This window comes from Gossypium raimondii, chromosome 5, assembly GCF_025698545.1.
Source record: "Gossypium raimondii isolate GPD5lz chromosome 5, ASM2569854v1, whole genome shotgun sequence".
NCBI classification, from domain to species: domain Eukaryota; kingdom Viridiplantae; phylum Streptophyta; class Magnoliopsida; order Malvales; family Malvaceae; genus Gossypium; species Gossypium raimondii.
In genome coordinates, this window is record NC_068569.1 from 23,240,903 (window position 1) to 23,266,999 (window position 26,097).

The 26,097-nt window shown below is 32.0% G+C and overlaps 2 protein-coding genes across 4 annotated transcripts; both read right to left on the bottom strand.

Annotated features, from left to right (window-relative positions):
- Positions 1-1,400: 1,400 nt before the first annotated feature.
- LOC105770093 (probable inactive heme oxygenase 2, chloroplastic) lies at positions 1,401-4,198 on the bottom strand. Of its 3 annotated transcripts, none has more exons than XR_001126155.2 (5): positions 3,608-4,196; positions 2,955-3,178; positions 2,362-2,469; positions 2,069-2,269; positions 1,401-1,943 (listed from the first exon to the last, which is right to left on the bottom strand). XR_001126155.2 is itself a non-coding variant. In XM_012591145.2 (5 exons), the coding sequence occupies exons 1-4, from the start codon at positions 4,170-4,172 to the stop codon at positions 2,177-2,179; spliced, it is 978 nt and encodes a 325-aa protein (XP_012446599.1). In that variant the 5' UTR covers positions 4,173-4,198; the 3' UTR covers positions 1,401-1,943; positions 2,142-2,176. The 3 variants fall into 3 exon arrangements, 2 of the variants coding, with proteins under 2 accessions (XP_012446599.1, XP_012446598.1); XM_012591145.2 differs by having other exon boundaries at positions 2,142-2,269; positions 2,362-2,457; positions 3,608-4,198; XM_012591144.2 differs by having other exon boundaries at positions 2,142-2,269; positions 3,608-4,195.
- A 9,417-nt stretch (positions 4,199-13,615) lies between these two features.
- Positions 13,616-15,636, bottom strand: LOC105770094 (probable calcium-binding protein CML33). Its single transcript, XM_052630278.1, has 2 exons — positions 15,370-15,636; positions 13,616-13,942 (listed from the first exon to the last, which is right to left on the bottom strand). Exons 1-2 carry the CDS (start codon positions 15,634-15,636, stop codon positions 13,616-13,618), a joined length of 594 nt encoding a protein of 197 aa, XP_052486238.1.
- Positions 15,637-26,097: the final 10,461 nt, after the last annotated feature.

Genomic DNA, 26,097 nt, shown 5'->3' on the forward strand with positions numbered 1-26,097 from the left:
CTATTGTTCCCCGTTCTTTCTCTAGATTTGAATTGTTAGACAGCATATACATGCTTGTTGTTGGTGGGAGGAAACTTGCACGTATTTGCTTCCTAGGTCTCACTTCTCAGGTATTGATTTTGCGGTTGCGGATTGTCCAGAAATTAATACAACAAATTCAAAATCTATTGAACTAAATTTAAAGGAAATTTTCCTTTTATGGTAAATTGTAAATAGGAAGAAGGCGGAGCCTTAGAATATCAGTTTACAGCAAACGACCATAATCTTTGAATACTAGCCTTGGAATTACTGTTAACGTCATGTTTCACGTGCTTAGTTAACAAAGTAATTTTATTTGGAGTAAGAGTTATTAAGCACTAAAACCTTTGAAAGTGAGATAAAAGCTGTCACTTCAACAAAAGATTCGTTGTTTCCAAAATTTGTAGATTTAACGTATCAATTTCTTGCAGGTATGAAATTCTTTTCTGTAGTGACTGAGGAATGGCCATAAACAGAAACATAGAAGAGACTAACATGTAACAAGAAGTAATCATAATTGTTATCAAAGGAACAGAAAGTGGAAAATCCAAGTGTCTTCCAATTTTCCTTGTCTCTCGTGATTTCTCTGCCATCCTTAAGATTTTCAAACCATCACTGCATACCTTCTTTGACTTCACCATCCCCAGCCCCAGCCCCAGCCCCAGCCTCTGCACACTTTTCCTTTTTCTTTTACATAAAATACCCGTATAACATACTGGATATATATTCTTACATGAGTATCAGGTAATATAGATGCTGGCTCCACAGTAGATGGTTGAAATACGATGTATATATTTCTAGTGGTCTATGATTTTCTTTTATGTTCTTTTTGTTATTTGTTATTGAATGTTTTCAGGATGAGCATTTTGAAGCGTGATAAGGTAGAAGAAGCAAATTGCCAGCAATGGGTGGGTTATTATGATAACGGAAATCAAAGTAGGATTTTGTGGGGCTTCTACTGCAGACCGGAAAATCTTTATCTCCCTTCAAATGGACACATTTCTCGGTCCCATAACCGGCCTCCGACTAGGCCTTATGTCTAATCCATAGGGGGTGAACCACTTGTATCAACCGACTACCACTAGTCAAGGGGAGCCTCTTTTTTTCCATCATAATCAATCTAAATCTTCCTGCATCAACTTCATTTTTCAGGAACACCTCATCATCCTCATCCCTGTTCTTGGATTGGATTCAATCATCCTTGTGAAATTTTGATGCAGAAGAGGATGTAATGCAAAGGAACAGAGTACAGCAGCAGAGTAGACCTTCTTGTTAGTCTCATGTCAAGGACTCAAATAACTATAATTTATCTACAAATATTTGACAAAGCTATTGATCTAACTGCAAACGTAAAACAAATTCTTCTTTGATCTTCATCTAGATGATCAGAACACAACATAAATTCTTATTAAAATTTCTCAACAAGAGGGTAATCTGCATTGTCATACGATAATCCGAAAAAATTTCTTTGTATGTGTCGGACATGGAAACTTAACAAACAACAAACATAATGAAAGTGTCCTAGCTTGGTCTATTCCCACTTGGTTATGTCTCTTCTAAAATTTCAAAATAGTACATAAAGTGTCCAATTTTAATCAAAGCCTGCATACTCTTACACCCACTAGGATAAATTCATGGTTTCTTGCATGTTACATTAAAAAGCAAACACCCAAGAACATGAAACATCGCCACTGTCCCACCGTCAAACTTGCTGTTTATTTTCACACATCTTCAGTGGAAACACCAATCGCCACCATTTTCATGTTTTGGAAACAAAGGCCGCTTCCTTTGCTTAGTGCCCCCAAGTAAGAATGTCACCACCACCACTAGAGGACATTAATGTCAATGAATGCACGACAGTGGTGCCGATATTCCATTTGTTGGCTGTCCCGACAATCCCGACAACTAGGTGAATGCATTGCCGGCTGAACAGCAAGAAAACACAAACATATTAGCTGAGACCATGAGAAGCCTTGGAAATGTAAGCTAAAGTTCGAGCAAAGAGGAATGTTGGTTTATTTCCAGGATATATCAACATATTTGATGTCACCTTCTAATATCAATGGCATGCAGTGCAAAAGGAGGTCGGTAGAGGAGAACAAGTGGAAAGGTTATCGGCTTACAAATATACAGTGCATTGATGGGAAACCAATCCTGTTTATAAGATTATCAAACGAACTATCTGCCCCAAAAACTTGAATGACTTTGCTGCTTCTTTCAGGCATTTATTTCGATCATCTCGAGACCAATGCTGCACAGTATAAGCCAGAAATAAGTATGAAGAAAAACCTAGAAAAAAGAAACAGATTATTCTTCCAGTACATAGCAATCTCAATCATCAACCTCGCCAAGCATGTTGAGATTCTTGCGGACATCTTTCAATGATTCTTGCACATCACCCTCCCATTTATAGAACTCTAGCTCCGTTCCTTCAAGAAGCTGATCAGAAACCTAAAGACAATTAAAAATTAGGAAAGAAATGATTGGTTTGGTCTCAGAGAATCTAAATCCGGCAAAAAGAACATTATTTTAAGCTCCTGCATGTTCGTTTTTTGCTTTCACTTAGTAGAGAGAGGCTGTTACCCTTCATAATTCTCTTTCAGATTAGAGTTTCTTGGAGGACACAATATAAAAGCACATACAAAGAACTCATCTAAGTTCCTAAATATCAAAATAAGAACATTACAAAAGTTTATAGGCTCAAATCCAGAAATACTTTCAATGCTACCACCTCAAGCAATGATAGTAAACACTACTAAACATCATGAGTACCGCATACTGGTATATGTACAATTTTTTCTATGCTTTTCCATGTATATGGAGGGTCCTTGGAGAATCAAATCTTCATACTCGTTTTGAAATTTGTCATACAAAGGTGTCAAACACAAGTACTTCAAGAGAAATGAAGAGTCAGAAGGCAATGACCCTATGCATACCTTCCTTGCAATCACTTGACCGCCAGCTATGTGTGAAAAATAAATATTGTAGAAATGAGACAAGAAAAGTGGGGCACTTTTCTCGGCTAATTCCTTCAAATAATTGACATACGAAACTCCTGGATTGCTAGGTTCTGGAACTACAAGATCTCGTTGGCTGAACCATTCTAGATCTTTAGAAAGCCCTGCTGATCTTTCCAGTCCAGTTTTCCTGAAGTAGGCATCTGCAGCAAATTTCGATGTTAAATTCTCTAGTAATTCAGCAAGCAAGAGTTAAAATTGTGCGACCAACATAATCAATTATATCCACCATGGATTCACTGAACACAAGATGCTAATTCTACATCTACGAATTCAAAACAAGACAAGAAGATATCAATTGAACTCATGCAAGTAGCAGATATTGGTAGCATAAATAAGAAAGCAAAGGGCCACCCCTGTTTATGCAAAGGCTCAAATTTCACTCTAACAAAGCTACTCAAAATCCACAATCAGTAGGCACAGCCACAAAGTTCAATATTATTCTAATTTGACACACATAAAAATGTAAAAGGTACTCCCCAGATAATGGGGAAAAGCAAAGAGAAAAAACAAAGCCAAAAGCACCCATTTTTTTGTAAAGCAATTTGCTAGGAGAAAAAAAAAAAACTCACAAGCAACATCATCGGATTCATCAACGATGCGCTCAATAGTGTTGAAGACGAATTTGCTATCAACCAAGTACTTAAGAAATCCTTCCATAGTGGGACTCCAAGTCTCCGCTTCTCCACCACTACCATTTTCACCGCTTTTCACAGTTTCAGAATCATCTTTTTCTTGATCGCTTGGGTTATTTTCAGTGTCGGTTTCAGAGTCAGAAACACTATCGGAACTGACCTTTTTACCTTTAATATTACGAAGTCTCATGGCAACGAATCTCATCTCTTCAGTAATGCCCTCATTCTCTCCAGGGTACTGTTTCCTATACCGCTTCCTCTTCTTCTTCACCGGAAGCCCTGCCATATTGTTGTTATTACCATTAGTGGTGGAAGAAATGGTGGAAGAGTTAGAGCAGCGTAAGATGGTGGGTGGTTTGTTGAGGCTAAGGTATTGTGCTTGGAAGCTGAAGAAAGGGAATGAAACTTGAGAATGACTGAAAGATGCAGTTGGATGAAAGATGGGCGATTTGAAAGCCGAATCCATCGAAAGGTGTTGGCAGAAACAAGACAATCGCATCATCGCTTGGGATGAGAGAAGAGATCAAGAGATGAGGTTTTTAGATGTTATTGGGCTCTATTGTTGGGTAGCCATTTTCAATAACAAGCTCCTAAATGGACCGTTTTCCTTGAGGTCAGAACATCAGCCAAAAAGCCCAACTAATAAAACACATGTTGTCAGAGCCTGAAAAATAATGGGTTAATATGCAAATTTGCCACGTGGAAATTGAAAATTATCAATATTGATATTACTCACGGTCCTTACGAACTAGAGATAATTTTATCACTATATTTTAACTAGAGATAATATATATTTTTTATTTTACAAGTAGTCTTAAATAATCGACATGTGTCTTTTTTTAAAAATATTTATTTTTTAATATTTGAGTATACCCTATAGGACATTTGTCAATCCTCTAACCCTAGTTATGGAGTCTAAAAACTTCACTATCAATGTACCAAATTTTTTTACTTTTATTTTATTGAATTTTACCATTAAAGTTATTTTTATTAAAATTTGCTATTCAATTTTAATTTTAATTTAAAAATACTTTGAAGATAAAATTTAATAAAATAATTTTATATTTTACTTAAATATTTAACAATAATATGTTAATTAATATAACATTAAAATTAAGTAAAATGGTTATTATACAAAAAAATGATTTTTTCTGTTACGATATATGTATTTTTATTTTTCAAGTTTTCATTTCGTTAAATAGAAATTTTAATTTGTTTTTTTAATATTTATAAGTTAAATTGTTATTAATTAATAAAATAAAAATATTTGAAATAATTTTTCTTATCAAATTATGTTTTTAAATCATCAAAATAATATTGTGTGGTAAAATTTAATTTAAAAAACTAATTTAATGGCAAAATTTAATAAAATTCAATCATATAAGAGTTGAACACAAATTTCCTCATATTTTCAAAACATAATGGCAAATATCAATATAAACAAAATATAGTGATAAATTTCAATATTCATTACGACTACAAATTTATACTTTAACCCTTTAATAACATAACACCCTTGGAGTATTGGTTGAAACTTCTTTGTTAATGCCTCAAGGTTTCAAGTTCAAACATTCATAGTATTTTTAGGTATAATGATAAATTTAACCCTTAATATTTATATATTTTATCAAATTGGCCATTATTTTTTAATCATATTTAGTTATCAATCTTTTAAAAAGAGTTAAAATTGACCATAAACTTTTTAAAAGAGTAATTTTTTTTGTTATAGAAATATTAACTAATTTTAAATATGAAAACTTACATGATAATCCAAAGGTACTTCATACTATTTTTTTAATTTATATATATTTTAATTATTTATTGATGTGATATATAAGATCAATAGTGTCATGTCAAAAAAAATACATATAGACTGCCAAGTGGATTACCACGTCAACATCATTGGAAAAATAATATTTTAGTTAGTATTTTGATTAAAAATAATTTAATTCTTTTAAAAGTTAATAATCAAATTTAGCTAAAAAAATGGCCAAATTGATAAAAAAATGTAAACGATAAGGATTAAATATATCATTATGCCTATATTTTAAAATAATTTCCTTACAGATTTTACATAAATTATTAAAAGATAAAATATCTCTTTAATATCAATTATTTATGAAAAATAGATATTTTACACATTTTCTAAATAAACTTTTGCCTAAAACTTCATGATTGGAATATTTTACAAGCATATAGAGTACAAATTTTATACCGACCTAAGTAAATGTTGAAATCGAATATTTTTATGTATAATCGAGTGTTGGCTTGATGGTTGAGGTTATAGTAATAGAATTGGTGTAACATCTTCTTATAATATTATAATTATTTTAAACTTTAATATTATTGGCTTTTAGGCACTCGTTAAGGAATATTTCTTAAATGAGACCTGACTCTACATCCAAATATGATAAAAGAAAGATAAAATCTAGACGTAAGTTGGGTTGTTTGATGTGTTGAGAAAATCAATGTTTGAACAGTGTAGTCAAATTCTTGAAGAAACAATAATTGATGAGAAGATTCTTAACTGATAAACATATGTTGGGGGCCATCTTGAATTGATTCTCCATCACTTTAACCTTCACTGATATTCTTCAGCAAGATTAGCTTTTATCGTAAGGAATTTTTACATGGGGACAACGAAAGCTATTGAGAGCAATACAGCATAAATTCTGCAGTTTTAATGGAGGCCTTTTATTTTTATTATACTTTAATCAGGATATTTCACATTCAACATCTAGTAAGAAATTCGAGCTTTTTTCTTTTCATTTCCTTTGATCATTTTTGTCATTTTGTGGATTGGGAGACTGACTTCCTATGTTGAATGTTGCAGGGTTGAATATTTCTTCATTCCCTCTTTCCCAAAGTTATTTTCGAGTTAAAATGTTTCAGAACAACAACCCAGAAATGAATCCTGGTGGAGTTGTTAACTTTTCCAATCAATTGTTTGGAAACAGAGAATCATATTTCAGAACAATGTTCCCCATTTATGGATTGTTTAAAGTTCAGAAAAATTGTGAAAAACCTTAATTTGGACTGAGAAACTTGGAAGATGTTAAACTCTAAACAACAAAGAACAAGTCCTAATATACTTAAATATATTATTACACCTGAAGTACACAAAATACATTATCAAAGGCAAACTGGATCTTAATTACATACTGATTGTATATTATATGACTGCGTCACTACCCAGATAATTGCTACTTCATTGATACAGTACAGTACTAGTGAGTTTTTCTATATATATTCTTAGTTACTTACGAATCTAGTATTTACCTTAATTTGGTTTTATAATGATGTGCGGAAGCGTATAAAAGAGTAAAATTATTGTACTAAAAAATCACACTAAATTCAATTCCCAGGAAAGATAGGTGGATCACAAGGATCGCTTAAGTACCAGGTCTTTCCTAGCCAGAATATCCCACAATCGTAATTTAACAGCACAATAAATCACTACAATCACACTTACAATTCATACAGAATAATACAATAAAGAACACAATAATTTAACGAGGTTCTGCAAATTTTGCCTACGTCCTCGGGCACTACCAAATATATTTCACTCCAAAATACAAGTGAGAATCTACAGAGAGAGAGAGAGAGAGAACAATGCCTTAAGTAGAGAATGAAAAATATGAGATACAGAACGAGAGATGGTTATGCCTATTTATAGTTGAGGTTTAGGGATCAACTTGCAAAATCACTTTACAATTAGGGACCAAATATTGCAAATATCTCAAATTTCTTATGCCAATATCTCGATACTCATATATTTGACTTTCCAATATTTGATACCCATATATTTGACTTTCTATTATTTGATACCCATATCTTTGACTTTCCATAAATATGGATGATTGCCAATAATCTCCACCTTAAAGATTTGATTCGAATAATCTTATCTTCACACAATTCTCTCTGCCTTGGTCAACAACACTTGATAGTGCCTTCTTCAACTGTTAAACATGCAGAATATTGATCAAGTTCAAACAATGTTTGAACTTGATTGTTGTTACCACCTTGGTCATGATATCTGCGGGATTATCTGTAGTCTTAATCTTCTGAAGGTGAATTTTCCCCTCATCAATAATTTCCCGCACAAAATGGAAATGTACGTCGATATGCTTTGTACGTGTATGATAGACTTTATTCTTTGCTAAATGAATAGCACTTTGACTATCACAATACACGTTAATATGCTCCTGAACCAATCCCAAGGTTTTAACCATACCTTGTAACCAAATAGCTTCCTTTACGACCTCTTATTACGCCATGTATTCAAACATGGTTGACAACGCAATGAGGGTTGCGATGTAGACTTCCAATTTATTGGTCCTCTAGCAAGTGTAAACACATAACCAGTGGTTGATCTTCGTTTGTCCAAATCACCGGCATAATCAGAATCAACGTACCCAATAACACTTTTACCAAGTGTAGTATCTTGCTTGAACAATAATCAAATATCCATGGTCTTTTGAATATACCTTAGAATCCATTTCACAGCTTGCCAATGTCATTTTCCAGGATTATGCATATACCTGCTCACTATACTAACTGCCTGTGAAATGTCGAGTATTGTACACACCATTGTATACATCAAGCTACCTATTGTATTAGAATACGAAACTTATAACATGTATTCTTCTTTCGTATTTGTTGAAGGAGATAGTTGTGCAGAAAGCTTGAAATGAGAAGCCAACGGGGTACTTACAGCTTTTGTCTACTCGTTCATGCCAAACTTTTGTAGTACCTTCTTCAAATATTACTTCTGAGACAAACTAACTCTGCCATGAGCTCTATCCCTACATATTTCCATGCCAAAAATCTTCTTAGCTTCACCTAGATATTTCATCTCAAACTCAAGGTTGAGTTGAGTCTTCAATCTCTCAATTTCAACTTTACTCTTAGATGCTATCAACATATCATCAACATATAAGAGCAAGTATACGAAAAATCCTTCTTGTAGCTTCTGAAAATACACGCAATGATCAAATTTACTTCTTGTGTACCTTTGTCCTTTTATGAACTGATCAAATCGCTTGTACCACTGCCTCGGGGATTATTTCAATCCATAAAGTAACTTTGTCAGTTTGCAAACCCAATTTTCTTTATCAGCAGAAACCTTGAATCCATCTGGTTGAGTCATATAGATTTCCTCTTCCAAATTACCGTGTAAAAATGCAGTCTTTACATCGAGCTGAACTAGTTCAAGATCATATTACGGAATCAAGGCTAGCAAAATCCGAATAGATGAATGCTTCACAACTGGAGAAAACACTTCATTGTAGTATATTCCTTCTTTCTGAGCGTAACCCTTTACTACCAATCTAGCCTTGTATCGAACTTTATTTTTACTAGGAAATCCTTCCTTCTTTGCATATTCCCATTTGCATCCAATTGCCTTCTTTCCTTTGGGTAGTGTCACCTACTCCCAAGTCCTATTTTTATGAAGAGACTACATTTCTTCATTCATAGCTTACTTCCACTTTACACTATTAGGGTTACTTTTTGCTTTCGTGTAAGTAGAAGGAACTTCATCATCTGCAATTGGAAGTGCATAGGCCATCATATCATCAAAGCGAGCAGGCATACGAATCTCTCTTCTTGTCCTCGTATATGCAATTGAATCATGTTGCTGTAGAAGTTCTTGGGTCGAAACTTCTTCATCATTTGTTCCTTCAATATTAGCTGGATCATCATTAACCTTTTCAAGCTCCACCTGTTGTAAAGTGCCACTGGTTTTGTTATCCTTTTGTGAATCATTGTTCTTCATCATGGTTGATTCATCAAAAGTCACATCTCTACTGAAAACAATATTCCTTGTATCAGGACACCAAAGACAGTATCCTTTTACTCCACCAGTTTACCCATGAATAATATTTTCTTTGCTATTGGGTCTAATTTAGATTCTTTTATATGATAATATGCAGTGGAACCAAAAATATGTAAAGAATCATAATCAGTAACAGGTTTACCAGCCCATCTCTCCATAGGAGTTTTTCCATTTATTGTAGCCCAAAATTTCTTGCCCAATCCAGCATTGGACAACATACATCGAACTTTCTCTAGTATAGTCTGATTCATACATTCTGCCACTCCACTCTATTGTGGTGTATCTCGAACAGTGAAGTGTCGCACAATGCCCTCATCTTGACATACTTGTAGAAATAGATCATTCTTGTACTCAGTACTATTGTCTGATCGAAGTCGTTTGACCTTTCGACCAGTCTGGGTCTCCACTATCTTCTTCTATTTCAGAAATGCATCCAAAACTTTATTTTTTTCTTTTCATTAGATACACTCATACTTTTCTTGAATAATCATCAACAAAAGTAACAAAATAGTGCATATCTCCCAAAGAAGCCACTTTAGTAGGTCCTCACACATCATTGTGAACGTAGTTCAGAATTCCTTTTGTATTGTGAATTGCTGAACCAAATTTTATCCTCGCCTGCTTGCCCAAAACACAATGTTCACAAAATTCCAATTTGCAAGAATTTGCACCTTTCAACAAGCCTTGCTTCGCCAAACTCTGCAAAGCTTTTTCACCAGCATGTCCCAATCATATATGCCATAACCTGGTAGCCTTTGAATCTGCATCTTTCACAGAAGCTGTTGATGTTGATCCAATAACTGTACTTCCATTTAAATAGTAAAGGTTATTCCTTCTTGTGCCTTTCATCACCGTCAATACGCCAGCTACTACCTTTAGTAATCCATCCCTCAAAGTGATTGTGAGCCATTTAGATTCTAAGACCGCTAATGAGATGAGATTTTTCTTCAAGCTAGGTATGTAGCGAACATCTGTCAAGACTTGAATTGAGCCGTCATGATTCTTCAATTGGATTGTACCTACTCCCATTATCTTACAAGCGCTGTCATTGCCCATAAAAACAACTCCACATTCTAATTCTTTAAGGCTAGAAAACCAGTCCTTATTAGGACACATATGCTAAGTACATCCTGAATCCAAAATCCATTCATCTGTATGACATGCCATTGCCATGCCAACCAAGTTAAAGTCTGACTCCTCATTATGCTCCGCTACATGCATCAGAAATAGCCTTGCCCTTTTGTAACTTAGGACAATTCTTATTCCAATGCCCTTTTTTTACGACAAAAAGCACATTCATCTTTGGCAGGTCTCCCTTTGGATTTACTCCTTCTACCAGATTTGTTGCTGTGTGAATGACCTCTTACTGTTAATACTTCTATAGTTGTATCTCTGTGATCTTTTTTATCTTTCTTTCGAGTCTTAGATCTATACAACGCACTACAGACTGCATCAAATGTGATCGTATCCTTCCCATGAAGCAATGTGGTGGTAAGATGATCATATTCATCAGGAAGAGAATTCAACAACAGTAATGCCTTGTCTTTATCTTTAAATTTCTCATCCAAATTTAGCAAGTCTGCTAAAATTTTATTGAATGAGTTCACATGGTCATTCATCGACATACCAGGTGCATACGTGAATCGATAAAATTTCATTTTCATATAAAACCTATTTTCAAGACTTTTTGTTAGAAACTTTTCTTCCAGTGTATCCCACAACTTCTTCACTGATGTCTCCCTCATGACAGAGTACTTCTGCTCTTTGGCCAAACATAGGCGAATTGTTCCACATGCCTGTCTATTAAGCTTAGCCCACTCCTTGTCATCCATCTTGTCAGGTTTTTCTTCAAGGGCTATATCCAGCTCTTGCTGACATAAGACATCCAGGATCTCACATTGCCACATACCAAAGTTATTGGTACTATCAAATTTCTCTACTTCAAATTTTGCATTGGTCATAGTAGTCTTTGCTGATAACGATACCTTTTCCATTTTTCTCCTCAATCCTAACTATTGTACGTGAACAGTACCGTGAATGGTCGTATTCCCCAAATACGAATCTAGCTCTGATACCAATTATTGTGTGGAAGCGTGTAAAAGAGTAAAATTATTGTATTAAAAAATCACACTAAGTTCAATTCTCAGGAAAGAGAGGTGGATCACAAAGATCGTTTAAGTACCAGGTCTTTCCTAGCCAGAATATCCCTCAATCGTAATTTAATAGCACAATAAATCACTACAATCACACTCACAATTCGTGCAGAATAATACAATAATGAACACAAGAATTTAACGAGGTTTTGCAAATTTTGCCTATGTCCTCAGGCACTACCAAATATATTTCACTCCAAAATACAAGTGAGAATCTACAAAGAGAGAGAGAGAGAATAATGCCTTAAGTAGAGAATGAAAAATATGGGATACAGAACGAGAGATGGTTATGCCTATTGATAGTTGAGGTTTAGGGATCAACTTGCAAAGTCACTTTACAATTAGGGACCAAATATTGCAAATATCTCAGATTTCTTATGTCAATATCTCGATACCCATATCTTTGACTTTCCATAAATATGGATGATTGCCAATATGTAAGAATCCAAGGCATATTTAACAAGCTGGTCCAGTACTCAGACTCAGTGATATAGCCATCACCGTCTTTGTCAGCTATGTGAAACGTACGTTGAGTTCTATAAGCAGGCCAACGGGATTGAAGCTTCTGGAAACCAGCCTTCACCTCGTACCAACTAAGCCTTCCATCGTTATTGGCGTCACGACGCTTCTCTGCATAATCGTCTTTTAATGTCTCTGGAAACCTTTTATCTGTTTTGCGGAAGAAGAAAACCATTTCTTTTTTTCTTGCAACAAAACAAAAAGAAACAACTTGTGACAAACGTTATTTCCAAGTTTAAGAGGGTTTCAACTTCTACTTATATATATACAAACACATACAAGTACATAGTTCCAGGTGTTCGTGCATTGTAACTTGTGAGTTGTAAAGACAATAATGCAGATATACATGGTTTCATTGTACCTTTACTTGAGCGATGGGTTGGATTATTCACATTCGTCCAAAAGGTCCTTTTGATATTTAAAAAAAAAAAAATTCAAATAAAAAATTAGACTTTTTAAATTTTAAAATATGCGATAAATTTGGTTCCACATTTTTAAGTTGTTTTATTTCATCTGTGGAAGTGTATTAGGGTAGGCCAAACTTGTATATATATATATTTAAGTTTAGTCTAATTAAAAATATTATATATAGAAAGTTTTAAAAAAGGTTATTATACTCGATTAGTTTAAACCTATCCACTAGGGATGCTAATGGAGCAGGGTGAGAGTAGATATTGTTACTCCATCATTACTCTAAACTTGGCATACTCTCCATCCATCCATCCTCGATCTACCTTACCCTACTCCACTTCACTTCAATATATTTTTTACTATTTATTTTTAATATTTTTAATCTTTTTAAATACAAGTAAATATTTTAATATAATTATTTAAAAAACATTTAAATAAGAAATATATAAATTTAAATATTTTTATATTTTTATATTTTTATCCTTTTAAGAATTATATATCTAAAGATAAAATGATAATTTCATTTAGTAAAATGAAACTAGATGAGATAAGCAATTATCATAATCGTTTTATACCTACCGTCCAAAAAAAACAAATCACCGGACCTGCACCTCTCTACATCCATTGTTCGAAAAGAAAAATCTACTCAATTCGATGCGGATGGATTTGGAAACGATGGATATTATAAATCTAACTCAAGTTTTCTTCAAAGATTTGATTTTTCTTTAATGAGATTTGGAGGAAGAGCTCGAAGTTATGTGGAAGCCAAAGAGTTTAGAAATAAAAATGAATTGTTGAGTAAGATGAAGGAATTCTGGTCTCTGTTGCCACCGGAAACTCGAACGGAATTTTTTACAGATGTGAAACTTGCAAAAATATTTAACTTTACAGTCTCAAATCAGGTCCTAATATGCTTCATATTATGATCCAACTATAGGAAATACACAGAATACACACACAAACACTAACAGCAGCTTAATTACATATATAATATTAGTTGAGGCAGTGGATATTTGTAGATATGATCTAAATCAATCTAAGTTTGATGGTGCCTGGGTAACACTCCAAAACATAAGTAACAAGCTTGTCGAGCTCATCGCCGACGTTGATGTAGCCATCGTGGTTTTGATCAGCCATTTGGAAGGCACGATGGGTTCTATATACCGGAAAACGAGAGTGAAGGCGTCGAAAACCTGCTTTTACTTCTTCCCAGCTAAGCCTTCCGTCGTTGTTGACATCGCAACGCTTGAATAGCTTCACTAATTCATCGTAATCTTCTTTGGGAGGTAAATCTTTGTGCTTTGTTTCTGTTCTTTTATTGAAGAAAAACACCATTTTTTTTTCTCTCTTGCGCTGCAAGCAAGTAAAAGAGAAACACAAACTAATCGTGAAAGTTTGAAACACTACTTTCTTCGGTTTAAGTTTAAAATGGTTTATCATTTACTTGTATATATAAACATTCTGCCATATATTTTTATTTTTATATTAGTTTATAAGCTATTGAAGGAATTTTTCATGGGTACATCAATCTTCATGTTCAAGATGCTTTTGTCTTCGTATATCTTTTCATGTTATATAACTTTTTGGTTGTGCTGAAACTGTTTTTTTTCTAAGTCAAGCCCTAGTTTATCTTTATTGGAGGAACCAGTAGAGTTGGTTCAGGTTGAACATTTATCTTAAAAATAATTTAAAATTTTAAGATAATAATATTTAAGAAATTAAGATGTTTATATATAAAATAAATATTAAATTAAAAATAATATAAATATTTTGAATATATATATAAGCGCCCTAAACTAAGTTTTAGCCATTTCTTTACAAATAGAAATAGACTCGAACAAAATTTTAGATACATATTTCGAGTTAAGATTTTGACAAAAAAATAAAATACATTATATCATGATTAAACTCTACAGGAATCAACTAGCACGTGTTACTGGAGGAAACTTTTTTTAAGAAAAAGCAGCTTTATTAGAGAGAATAAGTCCATTAAAACAGGGTAACATCATCTTCTTCACGTAAGAGAATAATTTTGTTTTGTTGTCAGCAAATTAGGTCAAGGTCTTAGGTTTTCGTATACCGTCTTAAACTCTGTGTTAATTTCGACATAAAATATTTTATACATTCATCGCTGAAAGTAATATCTGCCTGCGGAATCATATGGAAAAACCAGTCTTATGTTAATTAAATTTGTTTTTTTTTTCTTGAAATGGAAAAACCGGTATTATTTAATTTCTTAATGTGCAGCATAATCTTTGCAAAACGAAAATTAAGAGAATTATTTTACGCAAGTAAGAATTATTCTTCCTCTCATAAATTTAAGACACAATGTTCAATGCTGAAAGTTTCAGACAATCAGAGATTCAGACATAAACTGTTTTAGAAAAGTTTTTTCCCATTGTTTGCATGGTGTTAGATTTTGTAAAACACCATTAACAATCTTGAAGCGTCAACAATCTTTCTTTCTTCCTTTCAATTTCTTTTTTCTTTCGATGGAAGGAAACTCGAAAGACTTTAGAGTTTGTAACACTTCTATCTGACATTGAAGTTAAAATTACATACTCTTCATTTCATAGACTAAGAAACACTCAAAGTACAAAGCTCAAACTGCAGCTACATCATCACTACCTAAAAGCTTCATTGATAACCCTTCATGGTGGATTGTCCGAATATGTACATACATATATAATGCTACATCACTACCTAAAAGCTTCGCTGATAACTCTTCATGGAGGATTTTCCTAATATATACATATCTATTTGGTCAATCTAAGAGCTACGCTGCCTTCGTAACAGTCCAAGACATAATCAACAAGCTCGTCGAGCTCTGCCTCGCTGATGAACCCATCGCCGTTTTTGTCAGCCACCTTAAACGCACGTTGAGTTCTAAAACCAGGAAAACGAGACTGAAGCCTTCGAAAACCTGCTTTCACTTCGTCTTTGCTAAGCTTTCCATCATTGTTGACGTCGCAGCCCTTGAATAAACTCAGTATCTGCTCATGTTCGGCTAGCAAAGATGGTGATACACTTTTCTTAAAAAAAACCATTTTCTCTTTACCCAACCAAATGGAAGAAGAAAATGTATATGTAAAGCTGCTATTTTAGCTTCGGTTGTATACGTCTGAAGTGGAGAGAATATCTGCTTATATAGAAAACTGATTATGCAACTTTTATTGTTAAATTCTATTATTCTTCTTCTTATGAATCATTATTGATTTTTTTAAGTTTTTAAATTTTAGTACTAATCATAGCATTTAAATTTATTAACTTATGCTCTTTTAAAATTCTAGGTAATTAAATTATACTTATTTTTTCATATTGATACTTATTTTTTTTGTCACAACCTAAATTATTCTTCCGTTACCCATTTTAAACCAAAGTGTTATATTTGTTAAAAAAGTTTTAACCAAAATTGTCATCTCATATAAACTTTTTAAAAGTATTTTTAAATTTTTTCATTTTCTTTTTACATTATTTCTCTCTTTTATTTTTCTATTTTTTTCCTTTATTCTTTGTTTATAATGTTTGGCAATGCCAACAATGCTTGAAATTTTCTCTCTTGAGGTCAAGACAATGACGATTAATTCTATTTTCGAATCTCACCGCTTGCTTACTTGATTTGATGGGATCGCAAAAGTTTTTTCATCAATAAAAACCAATATTTTCAGAACTAGATCAGTTGATTGGACTGTGAACCTATCGGAGTATAGGTCTAAATTAGATAGGAGGTGAATTGATTAACCTGCAAACCATACACACTAGTTGAACAGAACTAAAAATCTAGTTGAACTAATTTTCTCTATTTATTAAAAAAATTTATTTTTATAATTTTTTTAAACTTATTTAATTAAACCAAACAAACCGCTCATATTTGGATGGAGACTTGAATGGTTAAATCATTAGTCTAATTCTAAAAACATTGATTAAAATCATGAAGCCCAAAATGCGAGGAAGAAAAAAGGAAAAAGATATAAAGTAAAAAGAATATAAAGTTTTAAAGAGGCTTTTGAAAGATTTAAAATAATGGACTAGTAGAGGAGGATGGGATAAGTTTGTCGATATCTAGAATGGCAAAGAATGACGATTTTAGGGGTGACCTGACATGCAGATGAAACTCCAAAAGGTATTTTTTTTTGAGAAGATGATGAAATTAAATAAAAAGAAACAAATAAAAGTTAGAAAAAAAAATTTAAAAAGCAATAATTTTTTGCTTCCTTTATAGAAAAGTAAACACTACAGCATAAGTTGTTTTAGATATAATGACATAGTAATTAAAAAATTTTAACGATTAAAATGAAATTTTTAATAATTGAGTGACAAAAAATTAATATAAAAAGTTTAATTTAAAATTTAATAATATTGTGTGTATAGGAAAGAATTTGTATTTAGTTTTTTGAAAAACTATGTTTGTTATTATCAATTAAAAATAAATACAATAAGAAGAGATGGATATATTTATTTTTAATGGATGCAGTGAAAAGGTTTGAAGAGATTAGTAGTTTTCAAGTAGGCAATTTTTGAGGATTGAGCAGTTGGTGGGAATTGTATGCTTTAAAATCGGTTGCCCAACACGTGTTTGGATACAGAGAGATGCGTGGCACTGCGTGGTCAAAAACCAATGATACCCCGAACAGATAACTATCGTTTTAGAGGAAAAAATGAATAAAGGGGCAAAAGCAATGGTCCAAAGATGCGAAATTTAGTTATTTGTGCTTAAAACATGAATTGGATTTTATTAATTGATTTTCAGTTATTTATTTCTAATTTAAGCTTATCCAAATGATTTGGGTGGGGGGCTTTTAACTGAATTTCTTTTTCTGCAAAAGGCTTTTAACTGAACTTGAATCCCTTTTTTCTTTTTGGGTACATTTTGATTCCCAACAAAACATCAAGTAACATATCAGGTGGATGCTCCAGAAATCGCAACCCTTCCAACTCTGAATGTCCCATTTTAGCTAGTCGATCAACGCAACAGTTCTGCTCCCTATTTATATGCTTGAATTCAATCGGCCACTGCCTCTTATAAAGTTCATTGATAAGACCAAAGATTTGATGATGTGGCTTGTGTTTTTAGAACATAATTAGATTGGCTGATTGGATTAATTAGATTGGGAACCAATTGGTATACTAGTCCGAACAAATAGGTTGAATCAATTGAATAAGAAACTGTTCGTAACTAGTAAAATAAAATTAAAAAAAAACAAAAATGGTAGTTGAACCATTTTAATAAAAAACACTTCTTTAAATTTTTATGAAATTGTAATTAATTATTTAATTATTATTGATTTAGTAATTGAATCGAGAACCAGTGGTATGACTAATTCAACCACTAGTCCGGTTATTAGAATATTATATGTGACATTTTAGGTTTCAGTTATTAGAGCACTATATACGACACTCTAATAACTGTATCATGTCATCACTAGAATATATATAGAGATAGATAGATATATTTAATTTTAATCTCATATCACCACATCATTAAACCTGATTACCGTGTTGATTAAATTTTTATATTTTTATAAACAAACATTTTTTAAGAAGAACTTTGATATTCCAACTATATGAATATAATTAAAGAAATGAATCACACTTATATTAGACATATATCTACATCCGATATTCGTTTTCAAAATCATATAACATAAATAAGAAGACAAGATCACATGACCACTTATTATAATAATAAATCACGAGAATCAAGTGAAGTGTTAAAGTGTTAATGGAACCCCCCCTCCTCCCCCAATTCCATATTCTCTGGTCACCCTCAGAGCTTTGTTGCCTTTTCTTTGCTTAATTCTTTAACCTTGATATACCCAACATTCTGTTAGCTTACATGTCGAAGCATATTTTAAAGAAACTTCATTTTCAGCATATCAATGAAGATTTCATATGAGAAAATAGAAATGAATATTAAAAGAGATTAAATTATTACTGCATAAAATCTCTTGTTTAAAATGCCTAATTGGGATGCCCATTCTCTATAGAAAAATCATAATTGAGATATTTCCTTAATTTGATCCTGTCCTATGGTATCCAAAGCAAAGATTTGGGAGTTAAAAAAATGATTAAAGACTAATTCTGGGTTAAAGAAATTGCCTAATTACCTAAAAGTAAAATAGAGATAAACATAGAAATTGGTTACGCTAAATTGAAAAAATTTCTATGTTTATGAGGTCTTACCTAAAGAGTAATATCTATTATCAATTTGCAACACAAGATGTGATTTAGGTACAATATACTCATCAAGTTTAAGATCACTCTCTTCGCTAAAAATTTAGCTTGAAAGCTTAGTTACAAACTAAGTATGAAAGAATTATTTAGAATCAATTCTTCTTTTAATGAATAGATAAGTGATCGTATACAATTGTATAGTAGGCTTGCCATCCTTCAATCAATGTGAGCGTGATATGCCTCAATATTACTTCTTTAAGACTTCCATATGACATCAAAATTAGTAGAGATCTTCAAGGATATAATTTCTATAGAAATTAGATCTTGTAATCACACATAAAGTCTTCAAAACAAATCATTTCTTAATTGATATTCAATGTGATTCAATCCATATAATCTTTGCTTAAAATCATCAAAAGACATAAGAATTAAAATAAGTTTTTCCAATTAAAAGGATGCCAACATTTTGTACAGACAAATTTCGAGCTAAAAAAAAGATAAAAAAGATTAGGAACAAATCAAAGAATTTTATTTATAAAATTTTGAGTTACAACCTTTAAATAATTCGTTTGAATATTCTTCTTTTTGGTGGAGCTTCGATCTAAGGGTCGTGTAAATTTAATCTTGGATGGACGCAATCTACTTCAAAAAGGTCCTAGAGACTTGATCTTAAAAACAAGTCTAGATAGATGTTTGCTTGAGAATTTGTTCATTTAAATTCAAGAGGATTTGAGACTTGATCTTGAATAAATAAAGTCGGCTTCAAAGGTAGTCGAGATTTGATCTTGAGAACAAGTTTAAATTCAAGGTTCTTTGAGATTTGATTGGTTGAGTCCGCTTCAAGGACCATCTAGATTTGATCTTGAAGAATGAGTTTTATCTTCTTTGTGCTAATGTAACAAGATTGAGAGAGCTTTGATTCAAAGGTCTTTGAGACTTATCTTGGATACTTCAAGACTTGATTTTGAAAACGAATTTAATCTCCTTTTTGTCAATTGAATAGGATTAGAGAGCAACCTTTTTCAGAATTTCTTTGATTTCTTCAAATATTTCTTGATATTTTGGAAAGAACCACTCTTTAAAAACTTCTTGCCGGAAACTTTTATCCACATTCACCTAACCAGTGGTGAACTATCAGTCAACGAACCGTAGGAAAAATCAATAGGCGTGTTTTTTTCTTTACCGAGAGCTAATTAATGCCGGTAATTAAAAATAAGTTTATTTTTGGTAGTATATGTTTACATGTCGCCACTGAAACCTTGACTGAAATCTTTTTCCGATGAGAAGCTTGCAAAGGTAGTTAACTTTACAGTCTCAAATCAAGTCTTAAAATTCTTCAATTTTTTTTTATATTTTTCATGTTCGTTTTGTGGTTTTACGGTTTATGTTCGGAGTTTGTAGTTTTCTTTCTTAACAATATTATCTTCAAGGTTTGAACTTAAATTCTTACTGTAAAAGTACAGCGTTCCATACCATTACACTCAAGTTTGCCTAATATGCTTCATTTTATACACAAAGTACACACTCAAACCTCAGCAGTTGAGTTTTGTTATGATATTCAGATTTAAAAGGATAACAGCAGCTTGATTACATATATAGTGGATTTTCTATATAAAGAGAGAGAGAAGGGTAGATATATCTAAAGTAATCGAAGTTTGATTTTGCCTGGGTAACACTCCAAAGCATAAGTCACAAGCTTGTCGAGCTCGTCATTGACGTTGATAAACCCATCGTGGTTTTCGTCAGCCATCTGAAACGCACGATGGGTTCTATAAAGCGGAAAACGAGATTGAAGCCTTCGGAAACCTGCCTTCACCTCTTCCCAGCTCAGCTTTCCGTCGTTGTTGACGTCGCAACGCTTGAATAGCTTCATTAATTCATCGTAATCTTCTTTCGGTATATCCTTGGTCTTTGTTTCTGCTTTTTTAATATTGAAGAAATGCACCATTTTTTTTTCTCTCTTGTGCAGCAAGTAAAAGAGAAAGATCAGATGAATGTTTGAAATTCCACCTTCTTTGATTGAAGTTCAAAATGGCTTCAACATTTATTTATATAAAAAGAAAAAATAGCCAATACTGCAATTTAGCATTTTCTTTATTTCTTTATTATTTTTGGATAAACTATATCAAATGTCACTAAACTATTAATAAGTTTACGTTTTAGTCACTTAACTTTAAAAAATTATAAAATGATCACTGAACTATTTGAAAGTTTTTATTTAAGTCATTGGACTATTAAAATCACTGTTGTATAACATTCTCCATCCAAACCGCCTACACCAATCGAAAACTCTTCTCCCCTTTCTTTTTAACAGTTCAATTTTTTAACCCAAAATCCAAATAGTTTTCTTCTCTGATCTTCAACACTGGCCGTCAAATCGAGTTGAATCTAAAGTATATTCTTTTACTTATCAATGAGTACTGATCCACCATACTGATTGTCGACTCCTCACATAGAGCTCAGTAGCCGAACTTAAAAAGAAAACTAAACAGCCTAGTGACTTAAATGAAAACTTTTAAATAATTCAATGACCATATTCTAACTTTTTAAAATTGAGTGACCAAAATGTAAAGTTCTTAATAGTGTAGTGACGTTTGGTGCATTTTACCCATTAGTTTTTAAGCTAGTGCGGCAATTTTTCATGGGTGAATCAAGCTTCATGTTCACGACGAATTATTGGAAGGATTAATAAATCCACTAAAACAGGGTAACATCATCACCTCAACGTAAGAGAATCATTTTGTTTTGCTGTCACCAATTTTTCTCAAATTCTGTAAATATTATCCACAATGGGATTTATTTATTTATTTGGTAAACGTAGACTACTTCTTTTACAATTATTTTACTGCTGGGTACCAAAAAGAATTACAAAAAGTATTGTGCTTACAAATTGTTTTTATTTTGGTTACTCGTCGTTAATTTGGGGTTAAGCAATGTTTATTATAACTCATTTTAGTCACCTAACTTTAGTAAATTTTCATTTTGCTCACTCATTTTCATTTTATTTTTCAAAAAAGAAAAGAAAAGAAAAGAAATTTTACAAGAAATTGAATTATTCAAGTGTGCGAGATAAAACCTAAGTTTTTCATGTAACTCAAACACCGTACAAAGTCAAAGTTATTGTTTTCTTATAAAACGTAGATTTTTCTCTTTTACTGAAAAGAGAAAATAAAGGAAATTGAAAAGATATTTTAAAAATTCAAAATTTTCCTTATAAAAACTCAAGTAATTCTTTTAACAAGAAAAACTAAAATTGATTCTAAAAAAATTTAATTTTTCTCTATAAAAACTTAGGTAATTCCTTGTAAAAATTAGGCTTTTTCTTTTTCTTTTTTAAAATTAAAATTAATTCTAAAAGATAAAGATAATTAAAAGATAAATTGATTTTTGTAATGCCCTAAATTCAAGGTTATCGGAACAGTGGTTTTGAGACCACAAATTTGATGAAGAAAAATTTATTTTTCTTATATTTTTATGATCTACGATTTCACAAAATTATTTTGTGAAAATTTCGTTCGAAAATTTCGATGTTTGGGCACTCAATTTAGTAAAAAGAACTAAATTGTAAAAAGTGCAAAAGTTGAGTTCTACATGTTAGAGGTGTCCAATTGTTCTGAAACTTTAAATTGGAGGTCCTTATATAGTAATTAGACCATTGGTTAAGTTGGTAGACAAAAATGGACATGAGATAAGTGAAATAAGAAATTTTTAAGTTAGGGGCAATTTGGTAATCTAGTAATAAAAATAATTAAAAGGGAAAAAGATGGCAAAAATCATCATCTTCTTCATTAGGATGAAATCAGCAAGGGAGGAAGCCATAGTTAGGGTTTTCAAGCTTCCAAGCTCCATAATCAAGAAGAACGAAACTCGAGGTTAGACAAAGGAAAGAATAAAGTTGAAGACTAAGTTGGTGAATTGGACTATATTTAATACCGAGGTAAGTTTACGATAAATAAATGCAATATTTCAATATTTATTATTAATGCTGTTATTTTCCAGCAACTATGAATTTATTTTATGAATTTATTTGATGATGATCCAAGCATGAAATGATAGAGAATTGAAATTAAAAAGTCCCGTTGATACATAAGGATGGTACTGGATACGAATGTCATGACATTTGGGTAAAGAGGTCCCATGTAAGACCATGTCTGGGACATGGCATTGGCACCGAGACGAGAGGTCCCATGTAAGACCATGTCTGGGATATGGCATTGGCACCGAGACGAGAGGTCCCATGTAAGACCATGTCTGGGACATGGCGTTGGCATTTAGATGAGAAGTCCCCCGTAAGACCATGTCTGGGACATGACATGGGCACCGATATGAGAACATCCCATGTAAGACCATGTCTGGGACATGGCTTTGGCATGTTATTATCAGAAGAGACCCGAGTATCCTTATTGTTCCAATGTAGCTCAACGGGCTTGTAAACGAATCATGTTCATGAAAGTTCAGCTTAAAGCATAAATGGCAAGCTCAGGTAAGTTATAAGGGTTAAGAATTTATTATGTTATCAACTGATACTCAACGTTTTAGCAAGGGAAGAGTAAGCTATAATCACAAGTTAACTAAGTAAACAAGCAAGAAGATGAGAATGAGATTAATTAAAGAGTAAATTAGAGACCTTGATATTTGAGTATAATCATTTGTGTTAAATATTGTTATTTATTTGCTAGTAAACTTACTAAGCTTTATGCTTACGTCTTTTATTTCTCTTTCTCTTATAGTATTGCAAAGCTACTTCAAGGATCCTAAAGAAGTCGGAGATAGTCCACACTATCAACCACAACTGCTCGGTATTTTATGTCAAAACACATTTGAGTTATGCCATGTATAAGGATTTAGTTATTTTGTATGTTTGTAATTATGATTTTGCTAAAGAATGGTGTGTAAGTATTTGATGATGTATGGTCATTTAAATGGTTAAGTATGAAGGTTTTTGTTGTTATAAGAGTCTAGGTGATAAATTATGTATGGAAATCATGAAAGGGTAAAATTTTGCAAAGAAATAGAATTCAGGCAACAACAGTGACGTGACTTTGAAAAATCACCTAGGATAGTACAAATTAATTAGAAGATTAATGATATATGAAATTAAAGCTTGTTGAGTCTATTTTCATGGAAAAATAATGGTTTAATAAAAGGAATTTTATATTTTGAGATATGTGAATTTTAGTGAGATAGGGTCAAATCTGTTTTTGGAGTCCCCTGTTCTGAATTTAGAAAATCATTAAAAATTGTACAAAAATGGTTATGGGTTATAGTTTATATGTATAGATTCCTTATTGAGTCTATTTTCTTTAGAAACAAGGAAGAACTTCATATGAAAATCCTACAGTGAGAAAACTTATTTTTAGTGACAAGAGGTCAGGACAGTTGATTGGTGAAACAGGGGAAACTTTATGTAACACCCCAACCCGTATCCGTCGCCGGAATTGGGTTACGGAGCATTACCGGACATATCGGATAACTTATCACTAGTTCACAAATAAATAACATACATAGCATACTTTAATTAATACATTACCTAAATACATGCCACAATATCAAAAGAAAGGCACATCACTAAAATTTATCTGAGGTCGGGATTGCTCTGGATGCTGGACCGGACACTGGCTTTCTACTAACCTGCGCACGGAGACAACCGTACGCTGAGTATAGGAATACTCAATGGTATTACCATAATTCAAATTAATAACAATAAGCAATATTATTCATACATTATTTCACTATCTAAATTTTTATTGGATTTTTCAACAACAATTATAATAACTAATTTTATAAAATTTTATTCAAATTAACTCATACACTATTTCTTAATTCAATTTATACCATTAATCTTTCAATAAGCATTTAATACATTAAATCAACTTGTTTCAACAATAATAATAATAATAATTATCTTTTAATTCAATTCGTTCATTTATAATCAATTTACACTTATAATCTTTTAACACTCAATTTATTCATTAAATCCATAAATAAATTTCAATAACTTGTATTCAATTAAATTCACATATTATTTCACTATTTCAAATCATTTTATTTTCACTTCTCATTTCTCAACAATAGCTATTTTAATTTGCTTTTCTTCACTTAGATTTTTACATTATCTCATACTACCAAAACCACTTCATGAACTATATCATTATCTATTTCTTGAACCCATGGTTCATACATTTCATTTTCATATATCAATTTAATATCTCATTTCGATTCATATTCAAGATCATTCAATAAAATTTATATTATCAAAATATTTCATTTACCCCTATTAACTTGACTCGGACTCTGACAGATACGCGGATTCCACCCAAACACACCAAAATATCCAACCAAAACACACCCGAAATAAATATAAATCCTCCATAACACACCAATATATCATATCCTTCCAAACACACCAATAAGGCATTAAATGCCTCTTTGGATAAACCGAAGCATATAATAACATAATCTTCTTCTCGGCCGAACTACAAATCTCCTCATCACATCACAAATCCTATGGCATGCCATTTGTATCCAATCTAGTCCGATAAGTTAATAGGGTATTCGAATCACATTTCAATTCAATCACTTTCTCATACTTTCAATTCCAATTTAATCACAATTTAATTCAATACATTTTTCACCTTCCAATCAGTATACCATCAATTGCTCATACATATTCATACTTCATTTTAATTTCATTCAATTCACATACAATTCAATATCATTTAATTCAATATCGATATTCACCTTATTTTTATTTACTAAACATATTATTCAAATTTCAACAATTGCTATTAATAAATTCAATATCAATATTTATTTATCATTCAATTCAATCATGATACTTACTTCAATTTGCTTATCATGTATATTAATTTAAATATGACTCCTTTGAGCCCAGGTGTATGACTCCTTTGAGGTAGAATGATGAGAGATCTATCAGGATGCTATTTCAAAAGAAGTCAATACGGAATCAATGATGCCTTTGACGTTGACATGTGTTCGTTTAGTGAAAGGATAATACATTAAAAAAAATTAAAAGCTAATACAAAAATTGAAAAAGTTAAGAATGGCTTAAATTATCACAAATCTCAAAATATGTGTAGTACCAAAATTTGACATTATTGATAATATCTAATTACCCGCCCAAAGTAATTTCTTGATGAGAATGTGAGTCTAAAATGTAAAATTAGCACAAGTAGCGAAAGAAAAATATCAAATATTTTCTACACATGTATTTAATGTATATTTGAATTTGGATGTTAATTTTTCAGAATAAATAAATAAATATACCCATTCTAGATTAATTCTGTGTAATAGTTGGGGAATAAAGGGGCAAA

Bases quoted from the DNA above. Each gene is read 5' to 3' on its own strand.
- LOC105770093 (XM_012591144.2), bottom strand. From the start codon at position 4,172: ATGATGCGATTGTCTTGTTTCTGCCAACACCTTTCGATGGATTCGGCT. The intron at 2,470-2,954 runs GTATGCATAGGG...AATTGTCTTTAG, and splicing joins GTCAAGTGATTGCAAGGAAG to GTTTCTGATCAGCTTCTTGA. The intron at 2,270-2,361 runs GTTGATGATTGA...TATACTGTGCAG, and splicing joins ATCTCAACATGCTTGGCGAG to CATTGGTCTCGAGATGATCG.
- LOC105770094 (XM_052630278.1), bottom strand. From the start codon at position 15,636: ATGGTTTTTTTTAAGAAAAGTGTATCACCATCTTTGCTAGCCGAACAT. The intron at 13,943-15,369 runs GTAGCTCTTAGA...ACTTGCTTGCAG, and splicing joins TGGACTGTTACGAAGGCAGC to CGCAAGAGAGAAAAAAAAAT.